Source organism: Pogona vitticeps, chromosome 1 (assembly GCF_051106095.1).
Source record: "Pogona vitticeps strain Pit_001003342236 chromosome 1, PviZW2.1, whole genome shotgun sequence".
Taxonomy (NCBI): Eukaryota; Metazoa; Chordata; class Lepidosauria; order Squamata; family Agamidae; genus Pogona; species Pogona vitticeps.
In genome coordinates this window covers 28418599-28439635 of record NC_135783.1, presented here as the reverse complement: position 1 = coordinate 28439635, position 21037 = coordinate 28418599, and the positions used below count along the sequence as shown (strand labels likewise).

At 44.1% G+C, this 21037-nt stretch overlaps 1 protein-coding gene and 1 long non-coding RNA gene across 5 annotated transcripts in view; both read left to right on the top strand.

The window, feature by feature from the left end:
• Positions 1–222: 222 nt before the first annotated feature.
• KCNH1 (potassium voltage-gated channel subfamily H member 1) overlaps positions 223–21037 on the top strand; it is a 320211-nt gene continuing 299396 nt past the window's right edge. For all 4 annotated transcript variants that reach the window (XR_012083630.2, XM_072989933.2, XM_020794609.3 and 1 more), the window contains exon 1: positions 223–439. Coding sequence is in view for 3 of the 4 variants with exons in the window: in XM_072989933.2 (XP_072846034.2) it covers positions 367–439 (73 nt within the window). In the remaining variant the exon portion in view is untranslated. The remainder of the gene's footprint in view (positions 440–21037) is intronic.
• Positions 9696–20970, top strand: LOC144585773 (uncharacterized). The gene is made up of 2 exons (XR_013540319.1): positions 9696–12860; positions 19075–20970. It is a non-coding gene; the product is annotated as an uncharacterized LOC144585773 (long non-coding RNA).

The following is a 21037-nucleotide window of genomic DNA, read 5'->3' as shown; positions in this document are numbered from 1 at the left end:
CCTCACCCATCCTTGGACAGGCTTAGACCCCCCCTTTTTTTTAAACCGGTTCTCCTGTGGATGAGGTAACCGCGCGAACAGTAGAGGGCGCTGCCGGACAGGTCAAGAGCCGGTGGTGCGGAGCGGCGGCGGCGGCGGCAGGGATGCAGCGCGCCAGGGAGGGCAGGCGAGCGAGCGAGCGGGCGCCGTGGGGAGAAAGGGAGGGAGGGGAGGAGGGAGAAAGGGAGGACGGGAGCGTGCGAGGCGCTGATGCTGCAAAGCCGCCCGACTCCCGGCGGGGACCATGAAGCCCACAGCGCGGGAAGAAGCAAGTGGAGAGGCAGCGCTTAGCTTCGCCCGGCCCCGGTAGAGCCCGCGCGCTTGACTATGGCTGGGGGAAGGCGAGGGCTGGTGGCTCCCCAGAATACCTTCCTGGAGAATATCGTGCGGAGGTCCAACGGTGAGGAGGGAGCCCCAGGGTGGCGGAGGTTCCGCGGCTGCGGGGGGGGGTGTCGTGCTCTCAGGACGGGAACCCGAGGTGCCGAAGGAGGGGAGGGGGCAGTATTTGGGCTGGAGTTGTGTGTGTGTGTGTGTGTGTATTGGGGGGGAGCTCGTGCTTCCACTGCGGGACGCTTCGTGAGGAGACGCCGGCTAGGTCGACGGGGCGGGCGGCGGGCGGGTAATAAAGCGGCGCCCCGGGGCTGCTTTGTGGCTCCGCAGGGACGGCACCTGTGCTTCTCGCGGTGGGGTTTGCTGGCGTTTTCGTTACCCCGGATTGCTTGCTCCGGGGCTGCCGGTGAGGAGGAGCGCCGCCTTGCATCGCCTCAAAGTCCTGCGGAAGAAAGTGGCGGAGGGGGGGGTCGTCTTCGGAAAGAGGCACGGAGGGGAGGGCGGGGGCGAAGTGGGGTGATGTGAGGTGGGGGAGCAAGAGGGGGCAAGCCCGCCCCACTCCGGGGCGACCCGAAAGGCTTCTGGCGGGGACTGGGAGGGGTTTTGCAGGTGCGTCCAGGCCGGTCGGGGTGCGCATGTGGGTCCCGATCCGTCCCCTGCCTTCCCCGGAGCGGTTGGGATGCGATGCTCGCGGAGCCTCTTTGTGCGGGAGGGACGGGGTTCCCCCTTTCTACAGCCACCCCCACCACCCCTCGCGTCTCGCTCCCCCTCTTCCTTTCTCGAGGGCTGCCTCCTCCCTTCCCCACCGTGGATTTTGGTGCTATGCAGACCTGGGAGTCTCTTTGCAGAGGCTGTGGCGAGATCCTCCGCGAAAAGCGGCATGGGATCGCAGTGGGCTTTCGTCCAGACTTCACCTCCCCTTGCAGGTGGAGGGAGCCCCACAGGGATCACCCGCCCACCATCGCCGCCACCCACACGATTTCATTTCAAAGTGCCGGGGGGGGGGGAGGATGGAAGAATTAAAAACAACCTCAGAAGGAGTTTGGGTTATGTCCATTTCATTTTATTTTATATGTTCGTTCCGTGTTGTAGAACCGATGTGATTTCTAGCCTTGTTTATCTGCTTTTAAAAAGATGAAGAAAATACAAGATACTTCTGCAGCGTAGCCCGGGGTGGACAAAGAGGTTCTTAGCCTTCAATACTTTTGAAGGTGAATGCTGACAATGGTCAGTGATTTACTAACAAGATCAATTGCTAGCAGGCCTTTTTCCTGCTGTCTTTACTCTGTCAAGGAAGCCCCCCCCCCCTTGTGTAAGAAGAAGCTTGCAGCTTTTAGATTCCAGAATTGAACCCATATTACAAGATATATCTATTCTTTCGGCTTTTTTTTTTTTTGAGGGGAAACTGTTTTGGGAAGGCAAAGATATACAGGCAATCCAGGTGGGCTAAGGAAGTATTTTACATATATATTTCCATTTAAAAGGTTACCAACACTGAGTTGAAGTAATTTTAGTCATTATTATTTGTTAAAAATAAGGGTTTTGTTTTTTTAAAATCCAAACTTGGACAGAAACTGTTCCAAACTGTTTGTCTTGGTAGACAGAACTGAGAGATGGAGAGGGTTGCAGCCCCCCCCCCAAATGATTCTCTCATTTCTGCCTCTCTCTCTTCCCACTTCTTGGATAAACAGGGTGATCCACGCACTACACTTAATCTGAATGCTAAAACCACATCCACATCACTTTAATGACATTGCATTAATGGGCGTAAACTGCTTCTCAGCTTGATCCTGTATGGAGTTTGGTGTGCCTCCCTGTGCATAGATCTGGGTTTCTTTATTTACTAATTACAAGGATTTATATCTCACCTTTTAGATTGTCTTAGAAAAGCAGTACTTAAGGTCTACAACTGGAAGTACGCTGTCTTACAAGGCTTGTGGTCACCAGATGGAAGAGGAGGACAGTGTCTGTACTTTTAACTGTTACACAGAACAGAAAATTGCAGCAGGTTGAGTTTCTACCACCCCTGCATGGCAAGCTGTCCAGATTCTGTCTTTTACAGCATTCTTAAAGAGACAGGGACCCTTGTACTTACATTTTTATGAGGCTAGTGCAGTGTTAAGTGTTCACAAGACTGTAATGACCCAGTTCTTTCCTTCCCTTCCTTCACTTTGATTAATTGCAACTACTTGAATGAATAAGGGCTACTGGCACAAGTATTGATGAGAGAGATGCAGGGCTGAGATCCAAACTGGGAAAGCATACTGCCTCTGAATTTGCTGGAAAAAATTCAATGACAGGATGATAAGGCAGATATACTACTTTCATAACTTCCAAGGATGCTTTGCTATTTTAAAAAGGGCGACTTTCTGGAGGAAATAGCCCTTTCATGGTGTTCTCTGTGCAAAGCATTACTGCAAATATTAACACATCTTTGGGTATCATTTTCATATTAAAGTAAGCTCTCTCCCAGTCTGGTTCATCTTTTCAAATGAAAGGATTATTTGTTATTAACTTAGTAATTTTACTTAGTGGCTAGTGGGTTTATTTTCTCAAATTAATTCGGCATTGTTAGACGAACATGCCATTTGGTCAATACCAACAACTAAAAAAATTCAGGAGATATATCTTTATACAGTATATATATAATATGTTATCTTAGCATGTCACCCAAAATCTGAGGGTAAAGTGTGTAGTATGGCAGGCACTGGTAAAGGCCATTCTCTCCTCCCTCCATCGCTCAGAAATGGGAAACACATTTGTTGGCATAATCTAAGAGCTGCAACCCAAAAAATACAACCTCTCCTATATCTAGTTTCTTGTCTTGAGACGCTGACAGGACAAGGGGTGAAGAAGATAGCTGACATGCCGGTTTCTGCTAACAGCTTTCTTCAAGAAGCATTTGAATGGCATTATTACCCAAGCACTGAAGACTGGAGCTAGGAAGTTTCAGATTTTCAGCTTCAAGTGCCAAAATAATTTAGCTGGCTTTGGGTGTAATTCACCTTGACCTGCCATGGGTGAGGAAGTGGTGGCAAGTGCTCTGTCTCAGGCAGTGGAATGCCTTGGGCCACCCAAGATGAATGGAGGCTCCTTGTGGTACTTTAAAGACAGACAGGACTGCCCTGTGGATTCATAGAGAGTCCAACAGGCTAGAATGCTTTTGTAGAATATGTCCTGATAGTATGTTGTTTTGCAGAGTAGTTGATTTCTTCACTCAGGTCATGCTGAAGTAGGCTGCTGTACCATCTGCTCTGCAATGGACTGCCTTCAAGTTCTGCTTATAATGATCAATTGTCATTGCTTGGAAAAAATTCCTTTTATGAACAATAGCCCCCAAAGTTCACCAGTCAACAGTGCCATTATAGCTTGGGGATTTGGGAAACGGTTTCCCCCCCCAAAAGTAGTATTTGAATGTTAGTGCCCCGGCAATTTTTTGGCGCATTTAGTAAGGCATTTTAGGTGAGTTCATTCATATAGACTCAATGTATGTGCATGCTGAGAGGGAACTTATGTTTATTAACAGGTAGTGTTCAAAGCATACAGCTTCTAGTACCTCCTCCCTTCCACCCTACAAGGCTGGCCCAAGACATTTTGCTGCCTGAGGCAACAGAAGAAAACAAAACGAGTTTGTTTGATATCACCACGTAGCATTTAAAACACTCTCTACTTGGTTTAAAATTTATGCAGGCTACACATTATGCTGAGTACTCAATTTATGGACCTTGGAAAGATGGAAGGCTGAATCAGTCCGTTGAGTTCGAAGTCAGATCATGAGTAGAATCTTGACTGCACTACTGCACTTTAACTACTGTGCCACAAGAAGATGACACTCCCACCATTCCCATTCCTCCTTGCAGTTTCTTCACCACTAAAGGCAGGACGTAAACTTGGGGTTGCAGAGTAGTTTATGGCATTGGGAACAGGTGGTAGGGTGCCCCTTGTTTGCATGTAGAACATCCTGAGTATGAATGGGTGTGTATGTGAAGCAACTAGCAGATGCCTTAATGAATAGATATAGATTGGTAGGGCTGGCCTACCCTTGGGAAGAGTGAGGCAGCTAACTCAGGCAGAAGATGCTGAGACCAGAACACAGTGAAAAGATGTTAGAAGGAAGAGGTATCTATTTCACACTTCCTGCTAGCAAAATGTCTTGGGCCAGACTTATATAGTTGGAGCACATATAGAAAGAAAGTTGCCTTATAGTAAGCGTTTTTATCCTGGCATAGCCCAGTATAATCCACTCTGACTGACAGTGGATTTCCAGGGTTTGCTGTAAAGAGTTTTCTGCCTCCAGCTACCTATTCCTTTTAACTGGAAATTCTGAATTCTGAACCTGGAATCTTCTACATGCAAGACAGGAGCTGTTCCCCTGCCTCCAGTCACATTTGCTGCCTTAATGCCACTCTATACAGGTGGACATCTAAAATGAGATCAGACCTTGCAACGTGAAGGGTACATGAAACCTATTACTGTATAAACCTGAGCTTCTTGTCCATTCCTGTCTCTTAAAATGCTCTTTGTTTGAGTGTTTTATCCCCCTTTCTCCATCTCCAAGAGTACATCAGTGTTCTGTGACCCACAGAACATGCTACTTTAGTGTACCATTCTGGGTTTTTTCTTTATCCACTCAGGAGTTTTCTCCTGATTTTTGTTGTTGTTGAATCCTCCTGATCCCCCCCTCTTGTATATGGCTGGTATCGTTTTACAGTATTTACATAATTGTTCGCATTCAAATTATGAGGTTCTTGTTAGTATAAAGGACAGCTAAGGCTCAGTAAAGGAGAGTTTACTTGTTTTCAGTGCTTCCACGTGCACATCAGTTAAAAGGTGATTTTGCTGCAATTATAATAATTTGTCTTGCAGGATAATCATAAAAGATGCATTAAAATAGCCTTTTGCACTCTTGGAAACCAATTCAATTTTCTGTTTTAAAAGTTTTGTTACTGGGCTACCCTCACAGATTCCAGAAGATAATGTAAGACAAAAAGATTAAATCTCATGATTCCTGTTTGTATACTTCATTTATTTATTTATTTATTTATTTATTTATTTATCTATCTATCTATTTATTTATTTATTTATTTATTCATTCATTCATTTATTTATTTATTTATTTATTTATTTATTTATTTATTTATTTATTTATTTATTTATTTATTTATATTTCTACCCTGCCCAAAGGTCTACTCTGGGCCGTTTACAAATTTAAAGACAATAAAACCAATAAGCATATATTATAAATCCAAGATGGCAAAAGTATAAGAAATTAAGATACGGCTGGAGGGAAAGCCTTCCCAAATAGCCAGGTTTTAAGTTTGTTCCTGAAAATACCTAGAGAGGGAGCCAGGTGTATCTCCACTGGCAAGTTGTTCCAAAGGTGAGGGGCCACTGCCGAGAAGGCCCGGTTCCTTGTTCTTTCCTTCTGGACCTCCCTCGGCATTAGGCCCCTCAGCCGCCAGGCCTGGCTGTAACGAGTGACTCTGGCAGAACTGGGTGGGAGAAGGTGCTCTGCCTAAATCATTTAGGGTTTTATATGTAATTGTAAGAACTTTGAAATCAATGTGGAATGTGATTTGGAAATGAATGTGGCAGCCAATGCTGAATGTGGAAACAAATGGGCAGCCAATGCAAGGTGGCCAGAGTGGTGGAAATATGGTGGTACCTTTTCACTCTGCACCATCTGAAATTTCCATGTCAGTCTCAAAGGCAGCCCTATTTAGAGTGCATTACAGTAGTCTAATCTTGAGACTACAAGCACATTGACCAAAGTGGTGAATGCCCCCACATCAAGATAGGGACTGATACCCTGTTTCCCTGAAAATAAGACCTAACCTGAAAATAAGTCCTAGTACGATTTTTCAGGATGTTCGTAATATAAGCCCTACCTCAAAAATAAGCCCTTGTTAAGTGAAAGCCCACCCTCCACCATTGTGCAGCAACCAGAAGATGACTGTATTTGAATAAATGTAGATTGTTGTACATGACAAAAATAAAACATCCCCTGAAAATAAACCCTAATGCATTTTTGGAGCAAAAATTAATATAAGACCCTGCCTTATTTTTGGGGAAACATGGTAGATACATGTTATAATTACATAATATAGCTGCAAGTAAGACAGCGTTTTTATGGATGTAGCTCTTTTAGAGCAATGGGGCCTGCCCTAACCTTAGGCAGAATGAGGCAGTCTCGTCAGATGACAGGTACTTGCTCAAAGGGGATTGGTGAGCAGCAGGATGGTTTTGGGAGACAGAACTGGGTGTTATATGGTCTGTTCTGTAGTTCCTAAGCTAGTCTGATCTCTTCAAAAAATGCTGTCCAAACCTCAGTGCTGAAGTAGGGTTCAGTTGCCAAGCCAGTTGAATTCTTTACTGGAAACTGAATACTACTCGTACTGGATACTATCTTGTTCTTTGCCCCTGGCAACAGAATACATCCTGGGTCACCCTGCATAGCAGAATAATAGAGGGAGGGGCAGGGACAACATTGCTTTAGTTTCAATCTGTCCTGGGAGAGTTTCAGGAAAAGGGAGCATGGCAATACTACTGTAATTTAAAGTTTTTTTACTTCGTTGAGAAATTAATTGATTTAACATTCCCACACCTGGTGGCTTCCATATGAGTTGGGCTACAGCTGTCTTGATTCTCATCCAATATAGCCAGTGGCCACGAGAGATGGGCTTGATGGTATTCCAACAGATCTGGATGCAGATCTTGAAGTTGAAGAAAGTTGTGTTACATTAAGGGAGGTTGAAAGAACCACATTATTTTCCCCCTCCCCCTTCCAGGATTGTACCTGCACAGTAAGGACTTCCGTATCTTCTAGAGGCCACTCATTGGATCAGGTGTGAACATTTTCATTCATCAAATGAATCGATCCTAAAGAATCTATAAACATTTTACATAGTCCTAATAATGGCCCTAAGTCAAAGCTGGTTCAGACAAGTGCATCTCCCTCCATAACCAAAACTTGGAGGGGGCGGGGTAGGAACTACCGTATTTTTCACTCCATAAGACGCACCTCTCCATAAGACGCACCAAATTTTTAGGCAAAGAAAACAGGAAAAAATAATCTGGGAATTTCACTCCATAAGACGCATACACTTTTTCTCCAATGTTTTTTTTGGAAAAAAGTGTGTCTTATGGTGCAAAAAATACGGTAAATTTTATGGCTTATCCCCAGGAAGCAACTCAGGGGAATTATCTGAAATCTGGCCATCGAGGACTTGGCAGGGTAGGTACTTGTGGCTGCTTTGTGGATACTCTGTGCCAATTCTGAGGCGGAATGGCTATAAAATTGCTTTTCTATAAGAGCTTAAAGTTTGATGAGTGACCTCCAGCAGTTTGCCCAGCATTGTCTGCAGCCAAGCAGAAAAAAACATGGGAATCTTGTACTTTAGCAGTTCTTAACAGAAAAGTAAAAGAAGAAAACTCTCGTGTGAGAAGAAGACCTCCTTGTCCAATGTGTATGTTCATATTTATTTTATTTACTTATTAGATTTATATGCCGCCCATCTAGAATGAGTCTACTCTGGGTGGTTTACATATAACAAAAAAAAAAAAACTAAGGTGAAATCCATATGTATGGGTGAGCATGCCCACACACAGAGCAGAGAAAAAAAACATACCCACACCTTCCCTGCAAAATCTCTGGGGCTCATAATGGATTGAGGATCGAGTTGCATATTTAAGATATCTGTCTCAAACGGAGAGAAAAGCAATAAGGAGATGATTTCCAGTCCACACCCGGAAAAGGAAGGAGAGAAAGAACTGGATTTTCCAACTCCAACTCCCAAAGCTCAGAAAATTTTTCCTGTTCTTTTAGTGTCAAGTTCTAGTTTATGGATCATAATGTGAAGTTATGCTAAAGAAGGGGTGCCTTTAAGCAGGTGCAAAGTTGGTGTGATTTCTTACTGTCACTGAGTCATTAAAAGGAAATTCTTTATATTTTCAAACCTCACCCAGATCTTATTGTGAATATATAGGATTATGCTCCTAGTTCAGGAGCGAATTCTAGACTGGTTTGAGGCATGGAACCCTCGTGTTTTAAATTAAGTTCTGGAATGACAAATGCTGGAATTCTTTGTTCATTCCAACCTTTTCTATGCACAAGTCAGCCCGCTGAGTCGCAGGACAGGGAAGTAGTGCAAAGAAATGGAGGCAATGCTTTCAGTTTCCTGAAGTAGCAACTATTACATTTTAAATGAAAATACATCATAATGTATATTTTTAAAATTAGAATGAATGTGTTTTAAAAATATGTGTTAGAATGCCTCTTTGCATGCCACAAAACAGCCTTTTTGAGTTCACCTTCTTGCTCTGTTACAATTAATCTTTAAAAATAATCTAGGCCTCCTCAGGGCTGAGGTCAACTAGTTTTTGAAGCTGCCCCTTGTCATCTCATGTCATAAGCTCCACAGATGCACATCCTTAAAATCAAATTGTTGTTTCATGCTACCAAGTCACATCTGATTTAAGGCAACCCCATGTATCAGTAAGCACTGAAATATCCTATCATTAAGAGCCCTCCTCAGAACCTGCAAACACAGAGCCGTAACTTCCTTTATTCAGTCAAACTATTTCATATTTAATCTTCCTCTTTTCCTGTTGTCTCAACTTTTACCAGCATTACAGCCTTCTCAAATTTAATCAAATTCAGTTAATAACAGCAGCAGCAGAAACAACACTTTCATTTAACATGTTGTGCAGCTGGCTCTTCACATTCAGTCAAGCTTCAAAATACCCTTTCCAATTCTTTTGCTTTGTGTGGATGTTATTGGTTGCCACTGGGTATTTTTTAACATGGGTGGTAGTCTCTTTTACATGCTACTTTCAGTTGCTGTTCATCTCCAGTATGACAGTAGAGCTGGAACTAGCCACATCGTGGAGGAGATATTTGTACCCCAAACAAAAATATCTTGGTGTCTTCAAGATTAACAAGTTTTATTTGGCATACTGTGGTGTGTCGTGTGTTGTTATATAGCACACAACGCACAAAGGCCATTCTTGTGCAAGACTTAGTACAGTTTTTAAAATTTCCTGAAATGGAAAAATTGGCTCTTTAGTGGACATGATTTCCCTGTAAAACAAGATGTTGACTTCTCATGCCCCTTTTAAGCAAAATGCCCATTTTTGTTGTTTTTTCAACAGTGAAAGGTCACTTCTGGTTTCATTTAGAAAAGCTAGAGCACACCCCTGCAGGGGAAAAAAAACTCCACTTTAGCTTGCTCAGCATGAAGGAAGGAGAGCTGTACTGTGGGGGAGTGGTCTGTAACAGCCTTGCAATGTAGTCTTATTCTTAATGTTTCAAGCTAGAGGTTGGGTGAATTAATTCATCTCCTTAGATCTCTTCTCTGACTACATTAAGCCTTCAATCATATGCAGAAATCTCATGTTCTATTAATCTTATGTAGGGTCATCAACACTAGGGAAAACTCACATTGCATGGCTGTCTGATGGCAGGCAAAAATTATCCTGAGTAGCTAAAATAAGCAGGGTTCACAGGGCTGAACAGCTCTCTCCCCACACCAGGATTCTCAGCAGAAAATTAAGCAGAACTGGAAAGAAGAGTTTTCTGTAGTGTCTTGTGTACCTCTGGAGAAATCTCATGGGTCTAGTCAACCTAATGATTACACAGCATCTGATATGTGAACTGTGACATCGACGCCCCCTCACCAAAATTCTTTTTCCCAGTTTAATGCAGTTTCTGCAGAAATGTTAATATTCTAGGCAATCTTTTGCCTGAGTGCTTGAATTAATATTAAAAAGCCCATGAATCAGCCTGAAGAATAAAAGGTGCATGTGGGCTTTTCTTGTTCTTGGTGAGTAAAAACTAGAGCTAAAGAGGTGAAATCGTTTCTGGAGGTATACCAGGCAGCTACCCACTAGGCGGGGAAATTAGTCTGATTCAAACAAGAGACGAAAAAAGGAATGCAGAATCACTAAACTGTGAGGAAAATATGCCTCATGTCACATTATTCTTATTATTTTGCTGAGGTTAAACTACATCCATTATTGTGAAGTAGAGTAAGCTACAGCTGTAATTAGTTGAGGTTGGGACTATGAAATTCCAGCCAGTGGTTTATGCAGCAAAGACTAAGTTTTCTCAGGACGTTATGAGGTAAGAGTAAACATTGATTTTCAGGTTCTGTTCTGATTCTAACCAACTAAGACATGGAAAAACATTGAAGAGGGCCCTTCCTTCAAACAATAAATAGTATGCATTTATTAAAGTGTACATCATCTGAAACCTACTTCACTATTTTGAAAATGTTTTGAGGCTTTAGTTTAAAGGCAGGCTCATTTGTTTAAACATAGTTCTGTGTCCATTGCAGTATAAGACTTACGATTCTGCCACAGTGTTCATGGACTCTACAGTGTATGCGAAACACACAGCATGCCCACCTGATTCCTTCTACCTCTCCCAGCCCATAGTTCCATCCTTTTGCCTCTCTTGGCCATGTTAGGCTGTGAAGCAACAGGGGAATGGTAAGTTGCTTCTTGAAAATGGGAGCTGCAAAGGGATATCTTGTTTGTTTCCAGGGATCCTTGACATTCTGTTGATTTACACAGAAGAAAGTTCTCTGTTTATCAGTGCCCAGGGATTCTGTTGCCTGAGGCAGAGCAGCACATGGTAGCCTTCACCTACCTTCCTGTCAAGGCACATAATGCTTAAAGCCAGCCAAGTTGTTTTGGTACTCAAGACAGATACTATATCCCACAAGTACCTTCCCTCCACCGGAAGTAAAAATGCAATGATAATAGATTAAATCACTAGCAGTGTAATAGATCAAATAATAAGCAAACTGCCAGTTTCAGGAGATCCCAAATCTGCTGCTTTAGCCAGGTGCCTAGCTCTGCCTAATGGGAGCACTGGCCCTACTGTTTATGTTGGTTTCTCTCCTTATGAGCGTTTTGCTCTCTTCTCCCATTTTCTACCTCTGCGTCCAATGTGTATGTGCTCACTCTCTTACCCACTGTATGTGCATGCTTCCTCCTTCCTTGTATGCATGTGTGGTTTCTTTCTGTGTTTTTGTACTTCTTTCTCTCTGTGTATGTTCCCTTTCTTTCCCTTTGTGTGTATGTGTGTTGGGGCACGAGAAAGAGAAGAAAGAAAGAGAAGATGGAAAAAAAGTAGGGACATGTGTAGAAAACACATGCTTTCAAAGAGAAGGAAAGTCACAAAATGGCACCCTTCTCAATAGCATGAGTTAAATCAAATCCAGCCAGTTCTAACTAGTGTAGACTCATCAAATCAATAGGATTTACAAAAGGGTTAACTAAGTTGCATTAATTCATTGGGTTTAACTGGATTTTGCCCTTTGTGACTGTTCGTTCCTGTGGCACCCATTCTGTGGTTGGGACCATGATACTTTATAGAAATTCCAAAGGTGTCCTGATACCCAAAGACATTGGTGATGATGCTTGCTCTATGATTATACTCAAAGGAACAACAGGATTTGTAGCTTTGTGATCACTGTGAATATGAAAACTACCCATTGCCTTCTATTTTGCAGTGTTATTTTTGAGAAAGAATGAGAATTTAATTCATCTTGATGGTAAGGATATTATGTCCTCAGTAGGTATTGATTTTGATCTCTAAGGTCCCATTGAGTACCTTCCCATTACATTAAAAAATCCCAGTAGTTAATGCTCAGAAAAATGAACTTTACAATCTTTTGACTACTACCAATGAGGAGCACTTTCCTACCATTTTTGTGTGTTCAGTGTGATATGGAGGATACATTTCCAATATCAAGTCCAATTTTAAATACAGAAGAATTCAACTTCTGTTCTTCAAAAGTGTACTCATCATTTCAGTAGAGGTCAATTGTACACTCTACTACACCCATACAAAAAGCATTATGTCCTTGGAAACTGTTTTTCCACTCTGTTTCTGGAGTCCCCCCCGATCTATCTGCCAGTACTGTCCTGTTTAAATAGGACATGCCTGTCATAAAAGTCTGATTTGGAGATATGATGGAAAGATAAATAATTGTCATACATTGAATGGTTTGGTCATATAGCTTATTGCATGGGATAGAGAATGTGTACAGAAGTGTTGTAGAAAAATACCCTGGCTTGAGGAGCAGCAGATTGTGAGTGAAAGGGGAACCTGGCAACTTCTATATTTTCATTCTATACAGTATTTTCAATTAAGAATGGTTTATTTCCCAGTATGCCCAATTAGGAGGACCTCAAGTGGCAGGACTTGTAAAATGCCTCTTGAGAGGCACTGTCCCTAGGTTATACAAGGCAACACCACGCTGGGCGGACCAAGTGCCTGACTCAGAAAGAGGCATTTCATACACATTTTTACGAACTGGTTATAATGAAGAGAACATTGCTCAGAGCTGTTGTCAGTGGGTGAAATTTTGTTTTGCGGGTAAATACCTTTGGGGCATTTTGCCTGCATGTTTATATAATTAATTACATGTCATCAAATTAAATCTGATTTATGGCACTCCTTTCCAGGGCTTCCTAGGTACCAGGTGTTACATAACAGCACTGATGTTACCTGTCTGTCATGGGTTTGGAGGGAAAGTTCCATCCTATGGGGAGTGGAAGGCGGGACATCAGGAGGAGGGGCTGTACTGTATAAATATGTGATGCCTGTGTGGTGAAGGGAGATGCTGAGACAGACTGTGAGACACTGGGTTGGGACGAAGCAGCAGCTGGGGAAGAAGAAGCTGTTGTGGGAGTCTGGGTGTCTGACAGGGTACTACTGTGTGTCAGAGTACCAACCTGAAAGGTTCAGGGGTCTGTGGGTTAGCCAGAACTGATGGGTTCAGGGTCTGTGCTTTAAGTTAAAGGTTCTAGGTGAACCAAACTGTATGCTTGTGTGTGTGAGAATAAGCCACGTTACTTTATTTTATTCACCTGATTGTTTTATTTACCCTGTGTGTATTTAAAATAAACTTTATTCTTTTTGTTGTTTAAAAATCCATCCCTGGTCTGTGTGACTTATTATAGGGAATGGTTGGTGGCAGCTTAGTAACTGTGTGATAGATCCCAGTAGGTCTGGGTTTGTCACATTGATTGGTGTCCAGCGTGTGGGATACGACTGGTCCAGTTGTCCAGTGGTCCAGCAAAGCCTTGGCAGGTGTGCCCAGAGCAAGGGGGGTCTAGTCAGGGACAGTCTGAGGCGCGTAGGTAATCTTCTAGGTGTACCTCACGGGGAGGTGCACTAGTAGAAGAACGTGCCAACTGGGGAGACTTAGATTAAGGTGCTCTGAGGCAGCCTAGTTTTGGCGGGAAAACGCTGAGGCAAAACTGCGTAGCAACAGTGAGCTAGCTTGCCAGCTGAGAGGCCCAGCAGAGGGGGGTAGGCTCTGACTCGATACTGTTGCAAGTAGTGCTGAAGAACAGCAGCAATCTCTAGGGAGAGCTGGTTCTGAGGCAAGAAGGAAAAAAGTGGTCGTTTTATTTTGAGGCTTGACTTTTTAAAGCCGCCTGTTCTGAGGGGGGATTATGCCCTTGACTCGAAGCAAGATAGCAGACATGAGTGAAGTGAAAGACCCCCAGATTGACCAAGGTTCTGAGGGGGAATTTGGCTCAGTGCAAGGTGACAGCACAGGAGAGCAAGACCCAGAACTCAGAAAATTGCTCATAGTCCAACAGCATGAACTGAGGGTGAGGGAAATGGAGGAAAGGGAAAGAGAGAAACAGCGGCAATTTGAATTAGAGAGAGAGAGAATGGCGTTTGAATTAAAGAGATTGGAACTGATGAACCAGAACAATAATAATAATAGGGATTCTGAGGGGGGCCAACTGTCTAAGGCTGACCTGAAGAAATTCCCTGTGTACCACAAGGGAGATTGTCCCGAGGTGTTCTTTTCCTTAGTGGAAAGAGCGTTTGTGGACTTCTCAGTGAGGGAAACTGAGAAGATGACCATCATGCGGTCTTTAATCAGTGGTAGCCTGGCTGAGGTTTATGCCGAGATGCCTGAGGAACGGATGAAAGATTTCGCAGAGTTTAAAAAACTGGTGTTTGCAAGACATGGGATAAATGCAGAGCAGCTGAGACAAAGGTTCAGGTCCCTCACCAAGAAGCCAGAACAGACTTTTACCCAAGTGGGGGCCCAATTGGTGAGGCTGCTTGAGAAATGGCTGTCGCAGGAGGGAACAGAGACCTATGAACAGCTTAAAGACTTGATAGCCCTGGAACAGTTCTATTCAGTTCTGCATGGGGAATTGAAATTCCAGGTTAGGGAAAGGAAACCAAAATCTGTGGCACAAGCCGCAGAGATCGCGGATTTTATCTCGCAAATAAGAAAGCCCTTGGGTGAGGGGAAATATGTAGGTAAACCCAAAGAAACCTACAGCAAGTACTCTCAGGGACCAGGGAAAAGCCAGCAAGGGGGAGGGGCCCATGGTGAAGGGAAGCCCTCAGGCATGAAACCAAGCCCTCAGAATTTGGAGGGAAAACCCAAACAAGAGGAGAGAGAATCAAAATACACCAGAAAATGCTATTTCTGTCAGGGAAAGGGTCATCTGATCTCAGAGTGTGAGAAATTGAAGCAGCTAAAAGGAATGGTGCCTCAGAATTCTAGTGGGACCAAGCCAAAAGCTGTGTTCTGTGTCCAGCAAGAGCAAGGCTCAGTGTCACAGAGGGAGCCTGTTGCCATGGCTACTCAGTCTGGAACAGCTACCTATGCTGAGCAGGCTGAGGAAAATGGTCCTCTTGTGGAGGTAAAGCGCTGCTTGCTGATAAAAACAGATTCTCAGTTGTTTGAGACAGCCGGGGTGGACGTAGGAATACTTGACCGTCAGTATAGGGGGCTGCGGGACACTTGTTCCCAGGTAACCCTGTGCCATCCCGATATCATTCCCCGGGAGTTTATAATCCCAAATGAGAGCATAAAGGTAGCAGGTATTGAGGGGCAGGTAATCTCTCTGCCAGTAGCAGAGGTACCTGTCAACTTTCAAGGCTGGAGGGGAGATTGGCGGATAGCGATTTCATCTACTCTGCCAGCAGCCGTGCTCGTGGGAAATGACCTGGCTGAACATGTGAAAAGGGTGCTAGTGATTACACGCTCACAAGCCACCACGGGGACAGTTCAGGGGGGTAATGATGAGCCAGAGGCGGAAGCAGAGGGGAGTTCAGAAGCTGTGGTGGAAACCTTAACCACAGACAGCAGATTTGGACAGGAGCAAAAGGCAGACGCCACTCTCCAAAAGTGTTTTGAACAGGTGACTGACGCCCAGCTAACACCTGAAACCCCAGTGAGATTTCTGGAGAAAAAGGGGATTTTATATAGAGAAACCCTGAGGAACATCTCAAAAGGGGGAGATGGGATCAGAAGTCAACTGGTGGTACCTGAAAAGTATCGCCCCATGATCTTACAAAGGGGGCACTCTGACATGTTTGCTGCACACTTAGGGGTCAACAAAACACAGCAGAGAATCACACAGAATTTCTACTGGCCTGACATAGGGAAGCAGATCAGGGAGTTCTGTAAACAATGCGATGTGTGTCAAAGGCAGGGGAATAACCGCGACAGGACCAAAGCAAAGCTGTGCCCTTTGCCTGTGATTGACACTCCGTTCAAATGCATAGGGGTGGATATTGTGGGACCTTTGCCCAAGGCCACAAAGAGGGGGAACAGGTTCATCCTAACAATTGTGGACCATGCCACAAGGTATCCTGAAGCCATACCCTTGACTAATATTGAAACTAACACAGTGGCAGATGCTTTGGTGGGGTACATGTCCAGGATGGGATTTGCCTCAGAGATAATCACAGATTTGGGGGCATCGTTCACGTCAAAGCTCATGAAACGCTTATGGCAAATCTGTGGAATAAAGCACAAGGAAACCACTGCTTATCATCCGGAAAGTAATGGGTTAACTGAGAAGTTCAATGGGACTCTAATGCGCATGATTAGGGCTTACTTGGCAGAGAATCCAAACAATTGGGACCAGAAGCTGCAATCCCTTTTGTTTGCTTATCGATCAGTGCCACAAGCCAGTACCGGGTTCAGTCCATTCGAACTTTTATTTGGGAGAAGGGTGAAAGGGCCCCTTGATTTGATAAAACAAAATTGGGAGCAGATCACCCAGGATGACCCACAAGACGTTGTGACTTACATAGACACCTTGATGAATGACCTAAAGCGAAATCTAGAGCTGGCAGCAGAAAACCTGCAAGCGCAGAAGGTCAAACAGAAAACATGGTATGACCGCAAAGCTAGAGAGAGGCACTTTGACCCAGGGGAGGAGGTGCTTTGGCTTAGGCCCTGCAGAGAGAATAAGCTGCAGCTCAAATGGGCAGGACCATATAGGGTCATTTCCAAGATGTCAGACCTGAACTACCTAATAGAGCAAGAGGAGAACCAAGCAAGGAGGGTGGTTCACGTGAATGCCCTAAAACCCTACTACAGAGGGGAACAGAGGGTTTTATTCGCGATAAAAGCAGCTGAGAGTGAGGAAGCTGAATTACCCTTCTGGGAGGGTAGAGGGGAAGTAAAATACAACCCAGAGGAGGTAAAGATCAGTCCTGCACTCACCCAAGACCAGCAGCAAGAATTAAAAATGCTGCTTAATAAATATCAACAGGTATTTTCCAACAAGCCGGGGATAGTGAAGGGAGTGATGCATCGGATCCACACAGGGGATGCACCCCCGCAGGCAGTATCCCCATACCGAGTAACGGGACCCTATAGGGACAAGGTGCGGAAGGAGCTGGACGAAATGCTGAGGGAGAACATAATCGTCCCCTCTTCTAGCCCTTGGTCCTCTCCAATAGTCCTTGTGGACAAGCCTGATGGGAGCATTAGGTTTTGTGTTGATTACAGGAAGTTAAACCGTGTAACCACTCCTGATGCCTACCCAATGCCCAGGCTAGACAACCTGATTGAAACCATAGGGGGTTGTCGGTTCATCTCATCATTGGACCTGGTAAAGGGATATTGGCAATTAAGAATTGATCCCAGGGATCAAGAAAAAACTGCCTTTTGCAGCCCTTTTGGTCTCTATGAGTTTCGAGTCCTGAGCTTTGGTCTCAGAAATGCACCAGCCACATTCCAAAGGCTGATGGACCAGACCTTGGCAGGGCTCAGTGACTTTACAGTGGCCTACATTGATGACATAGGGATCTTCAGTAATACCTGGGAAGATCACCTGATACACCTGGAGTTAGTGCTGCAGAGGTTAAGTGCAGCAGGGCTAACAGTAAAGGCCAGCAAGTGTCAGCTGGGTAGCCCAGAAATAAAATACTTAGGTCACATGGTAGGGGGAGGAATGATAAAACCCCTGGAGGCCAAAATAGAAGCTGTTCGAGATTGGCCTAGACCCACCACCAAGAGAAAAGTCAAATCATTTCTTGGGTTGGTGGGCTACTACAGAAAGTTCATCCCGAGGTTTAGCGAGATTGCGGCTCCGCTGACCGATCTGACGAGGAAGAAGACTGATGACCGCATCCCGTGGACCAGCGACTGTGAGGCGGCGTTCCAGAGGTTGAAGGAGGCGTTGATCAACTATCCTGTCCTGCGTGCTCCAGACTTCGACCGGGAGTTCATCATCTACACAGATGCGTCTAACAGCGGGGTAGGAGCAGTTCTGTGCCAGGAGGATGAGAATGGTGACCAGCATCCAGTGTCCTACCTGAGTAGGAAGCTCCAAAAAGGTGAGAGACATTTGGCAACCGTGGAGAAGGAGTGTTTGGCCATAGTCTACGCGATCCAGAAGGCCAAGCCTTACATCTGGGGAAGACATTTTATTCTGTGTACTGACCATTCACCATTACAATGGTTAAAGACGATGAAAACCCACAATAGCAAACTTATGAGGTGGGCTTTGAACTTACAGGACTATGACTTTGAAGTGAAGGTGGTCAGAGGGTCAGTGAACTGTGTTGCTGACGCCTTATCAAGAAGACCTGAAGACTGAAGACGGCGAAAGAACATGGACTATATGTATATAATGAAAACAAAAAGTTAAAATGTACCTGGTTTTAAATTGGTTTGTATGAATAAAGGTAAATGGATGTAATGTATATGGTAAATGTTTAAATGCATAATTGCTATGGTTAACTTAGAGTGTAAGGATAAGTAAGTATAATATGGTATGTATAACTGTTTTGTGTATTTTATTCAGGTTGTTTTTTGGTGAAAAGCACCTTAGCTTTCCCCCTACAAAACAACTTATAAAGAGGGGAGGTGTTACATAACAGCACTGATGTTACCTGTCTGTCATGGGTTTGGAGGGAAAGTTCCATCCTATGGGGAGTGGAAGGCGGGACATCAGGAGGAGGGGCTGTACTGTATAAATATGTGATGCCTGTGTGGTGAAGGGAGATGCTGAGACAGACTGTGAGACACTGGGTTGGGACGAAGCAGCAGCTGGGGAAGAAGAAGCTGTTGTGGGAGTCTGGGTGTCTGACAGGGTACTACTGTGTGTCAGAGTACCAACCTGAAAGGTTCAGGGGTCTGTGGGTTAGCCAGAACTGATGGGTTCAGGGTCTGTGCTTTAAGTTAAAGGTTCTAGGTGAACCAAACTGTATGCTTGTGTGTGTGAGAATAAGCCACGTTACTTTATTTTATTCACCTGATTGTTTTATTTACCCTGTGTGTATTTAAAATAAACTTTATTCTTTTTGTTGTTTAAAAATCCATCCCTGGTCTGTGTGACTTATTATAGGGAATGGTTGGTGGCAGCTTAGTAACTGTGTGATAGATCCCAGTAGGTCTGGGTTTGTCACACCAGGGTATTAAGACATTCTCTTTTTCTGATGGTAGTCTGAGTCTGTGCAGTTTGCCCAAAGCTGCACAGGTCAGCTATTCTCCCAGGAATCACAGTGGGAAGCTAAACTCTGGCTCCATAACCAGGTGCCTAACTCACTGAGCTGTCCAGCCCTCAATATTTTTCCTTTAATAACCATCTGACATTTATCCATTGCCTCTTGGTCTTAAAAAAAAAGGTAGGGGGTTCTGCCAATTGGGTTCTTTGCTACTCTTCGTCGCCCTAACTCATTCTCCTGAGTACAGTGATGAGCTTTAGCTTCCAAGAAAGAGCCCTGTGCCTGTATGGCTTACAACTTATTGGTAGGCTCTGTTCTGATCTTCAGAAGAATCTGTGGATTTTGGTATCTGTGATTGTATCCACAGCTCCAGCCCGTCTGCCCTCTACACAGTGAAGTAGTTTGTGAGAAGAACTATTGCTTAGAGCCCCTTGAAGGGAAAGGCATTCTTAATTTGTCTGTTGGTCATAGTTTCTTAAATTGGATAGGGAGATCCAGCATTGTTGTTTTGAACATAGGCAAAGCATCTGTTGCCTTGTTTTTGCAAGTTTACCTATTATAAAGTTTGATTTTGCAGTCAGCAGAGACCCTGCAGCCTGAGGCAAAGGGCAACTGCCTTCAATTTCATGTCCAGAAATTAGGCTTACTTGAAAATGAACTTTATTTCAACACCGACAACAGGATGAGGTCTTCTACCACACCTGAAAAAAGCAGACTGTTTTATGAAAAGCAGGAGAGGTGGGTGGGAAGTTGAGGAGGAATTTGGGGGGACTGCCAACTGCTGATCTCCAGTATCTGCTATCTGAGTGGTCTTTCCTGCTCAGGAATGTTGTGGTCTAATTGTGCTGGAATGGCTACTGAAAATGTATTGGAAGGTCATGCCTAATCAAAGAGGAGAAAAGTCAGCCAAACAGTCCACTTAACTTCCAGTGCCAATTTGGGCTGTATGATGATGCAACAGAAAAAACCCACATTAATAAACTCTTGCTCTTTGCAAAGCACCGAACTATTAGCATATACATCAAGACTGTATGCAAGATGTTGAGCAATCAAATAGCACAGTCCTGAAAGGAGTGCTGGGTTTATGCAATTATCTTAATAGTGTTATGTGAAAAACAAACATGGGTTGTTCATGACCTTGAGCTATTTATATAAGATGTTCATCCAAATTACTCTTGCATCTTCCATTTTTGGCGCGCTTTTCCATTAGAGTTATTGTGAGTGGTTTGCCTTCTAGTGCCATATTTAAAGCTGCTGCCCTGCATGTTTGGAAGTTCCATTGAACAAGCTTGGTCTTGTTTACCTCATAAGTCTCCGCATCCTCTGGGGTTGTGGCATCTGAGGGCATACCAAGATAATTCAATTGGCATGTTTCACAACTGAAATTTCAAGCTGACACTTACCAGTTTATCTGTAATATATGTGCAGCCAAGAGTGTTTGCAGAAATTTCTCCAAGGGGTTTGTGTGTGGCTTCATTGTGATCTATTAACATAATTTGCATACCATGACAATACAATGTGTCTGTATGTGTACATTAGAATAATAAGCAATTTTAGGATTCTGGGCAGGGGATAGGCACCGGGTGTGCAGCCACTTTCCATATATCAGTAGCATCAGGAGCATTCTCTCTGAGATTAAAAACGATTTTTTGTTGTTGTTTAGTCATTAAGTCATGTCTGACTCTTTGTGACCCCATGGACCAGAGCACGGCAGTGTGTCCTCATTGGTTCTGCTGGACTTCTCAGTGGCTTTCAGTACCATTGACCATAGTGTCCTTATGGGCTGTTTCTCTAGGATGGGACTTGTTGGCACTATTTTGCAGTAGCTCCAGTCCTTCCTGGAGAGATGATATCAGCAGGTGGTCCTGTTCTATATGTTGGCCTTTGGCCTGTGATATCCCTCAGGGTTCTGTCACTCAAGGTATTTAA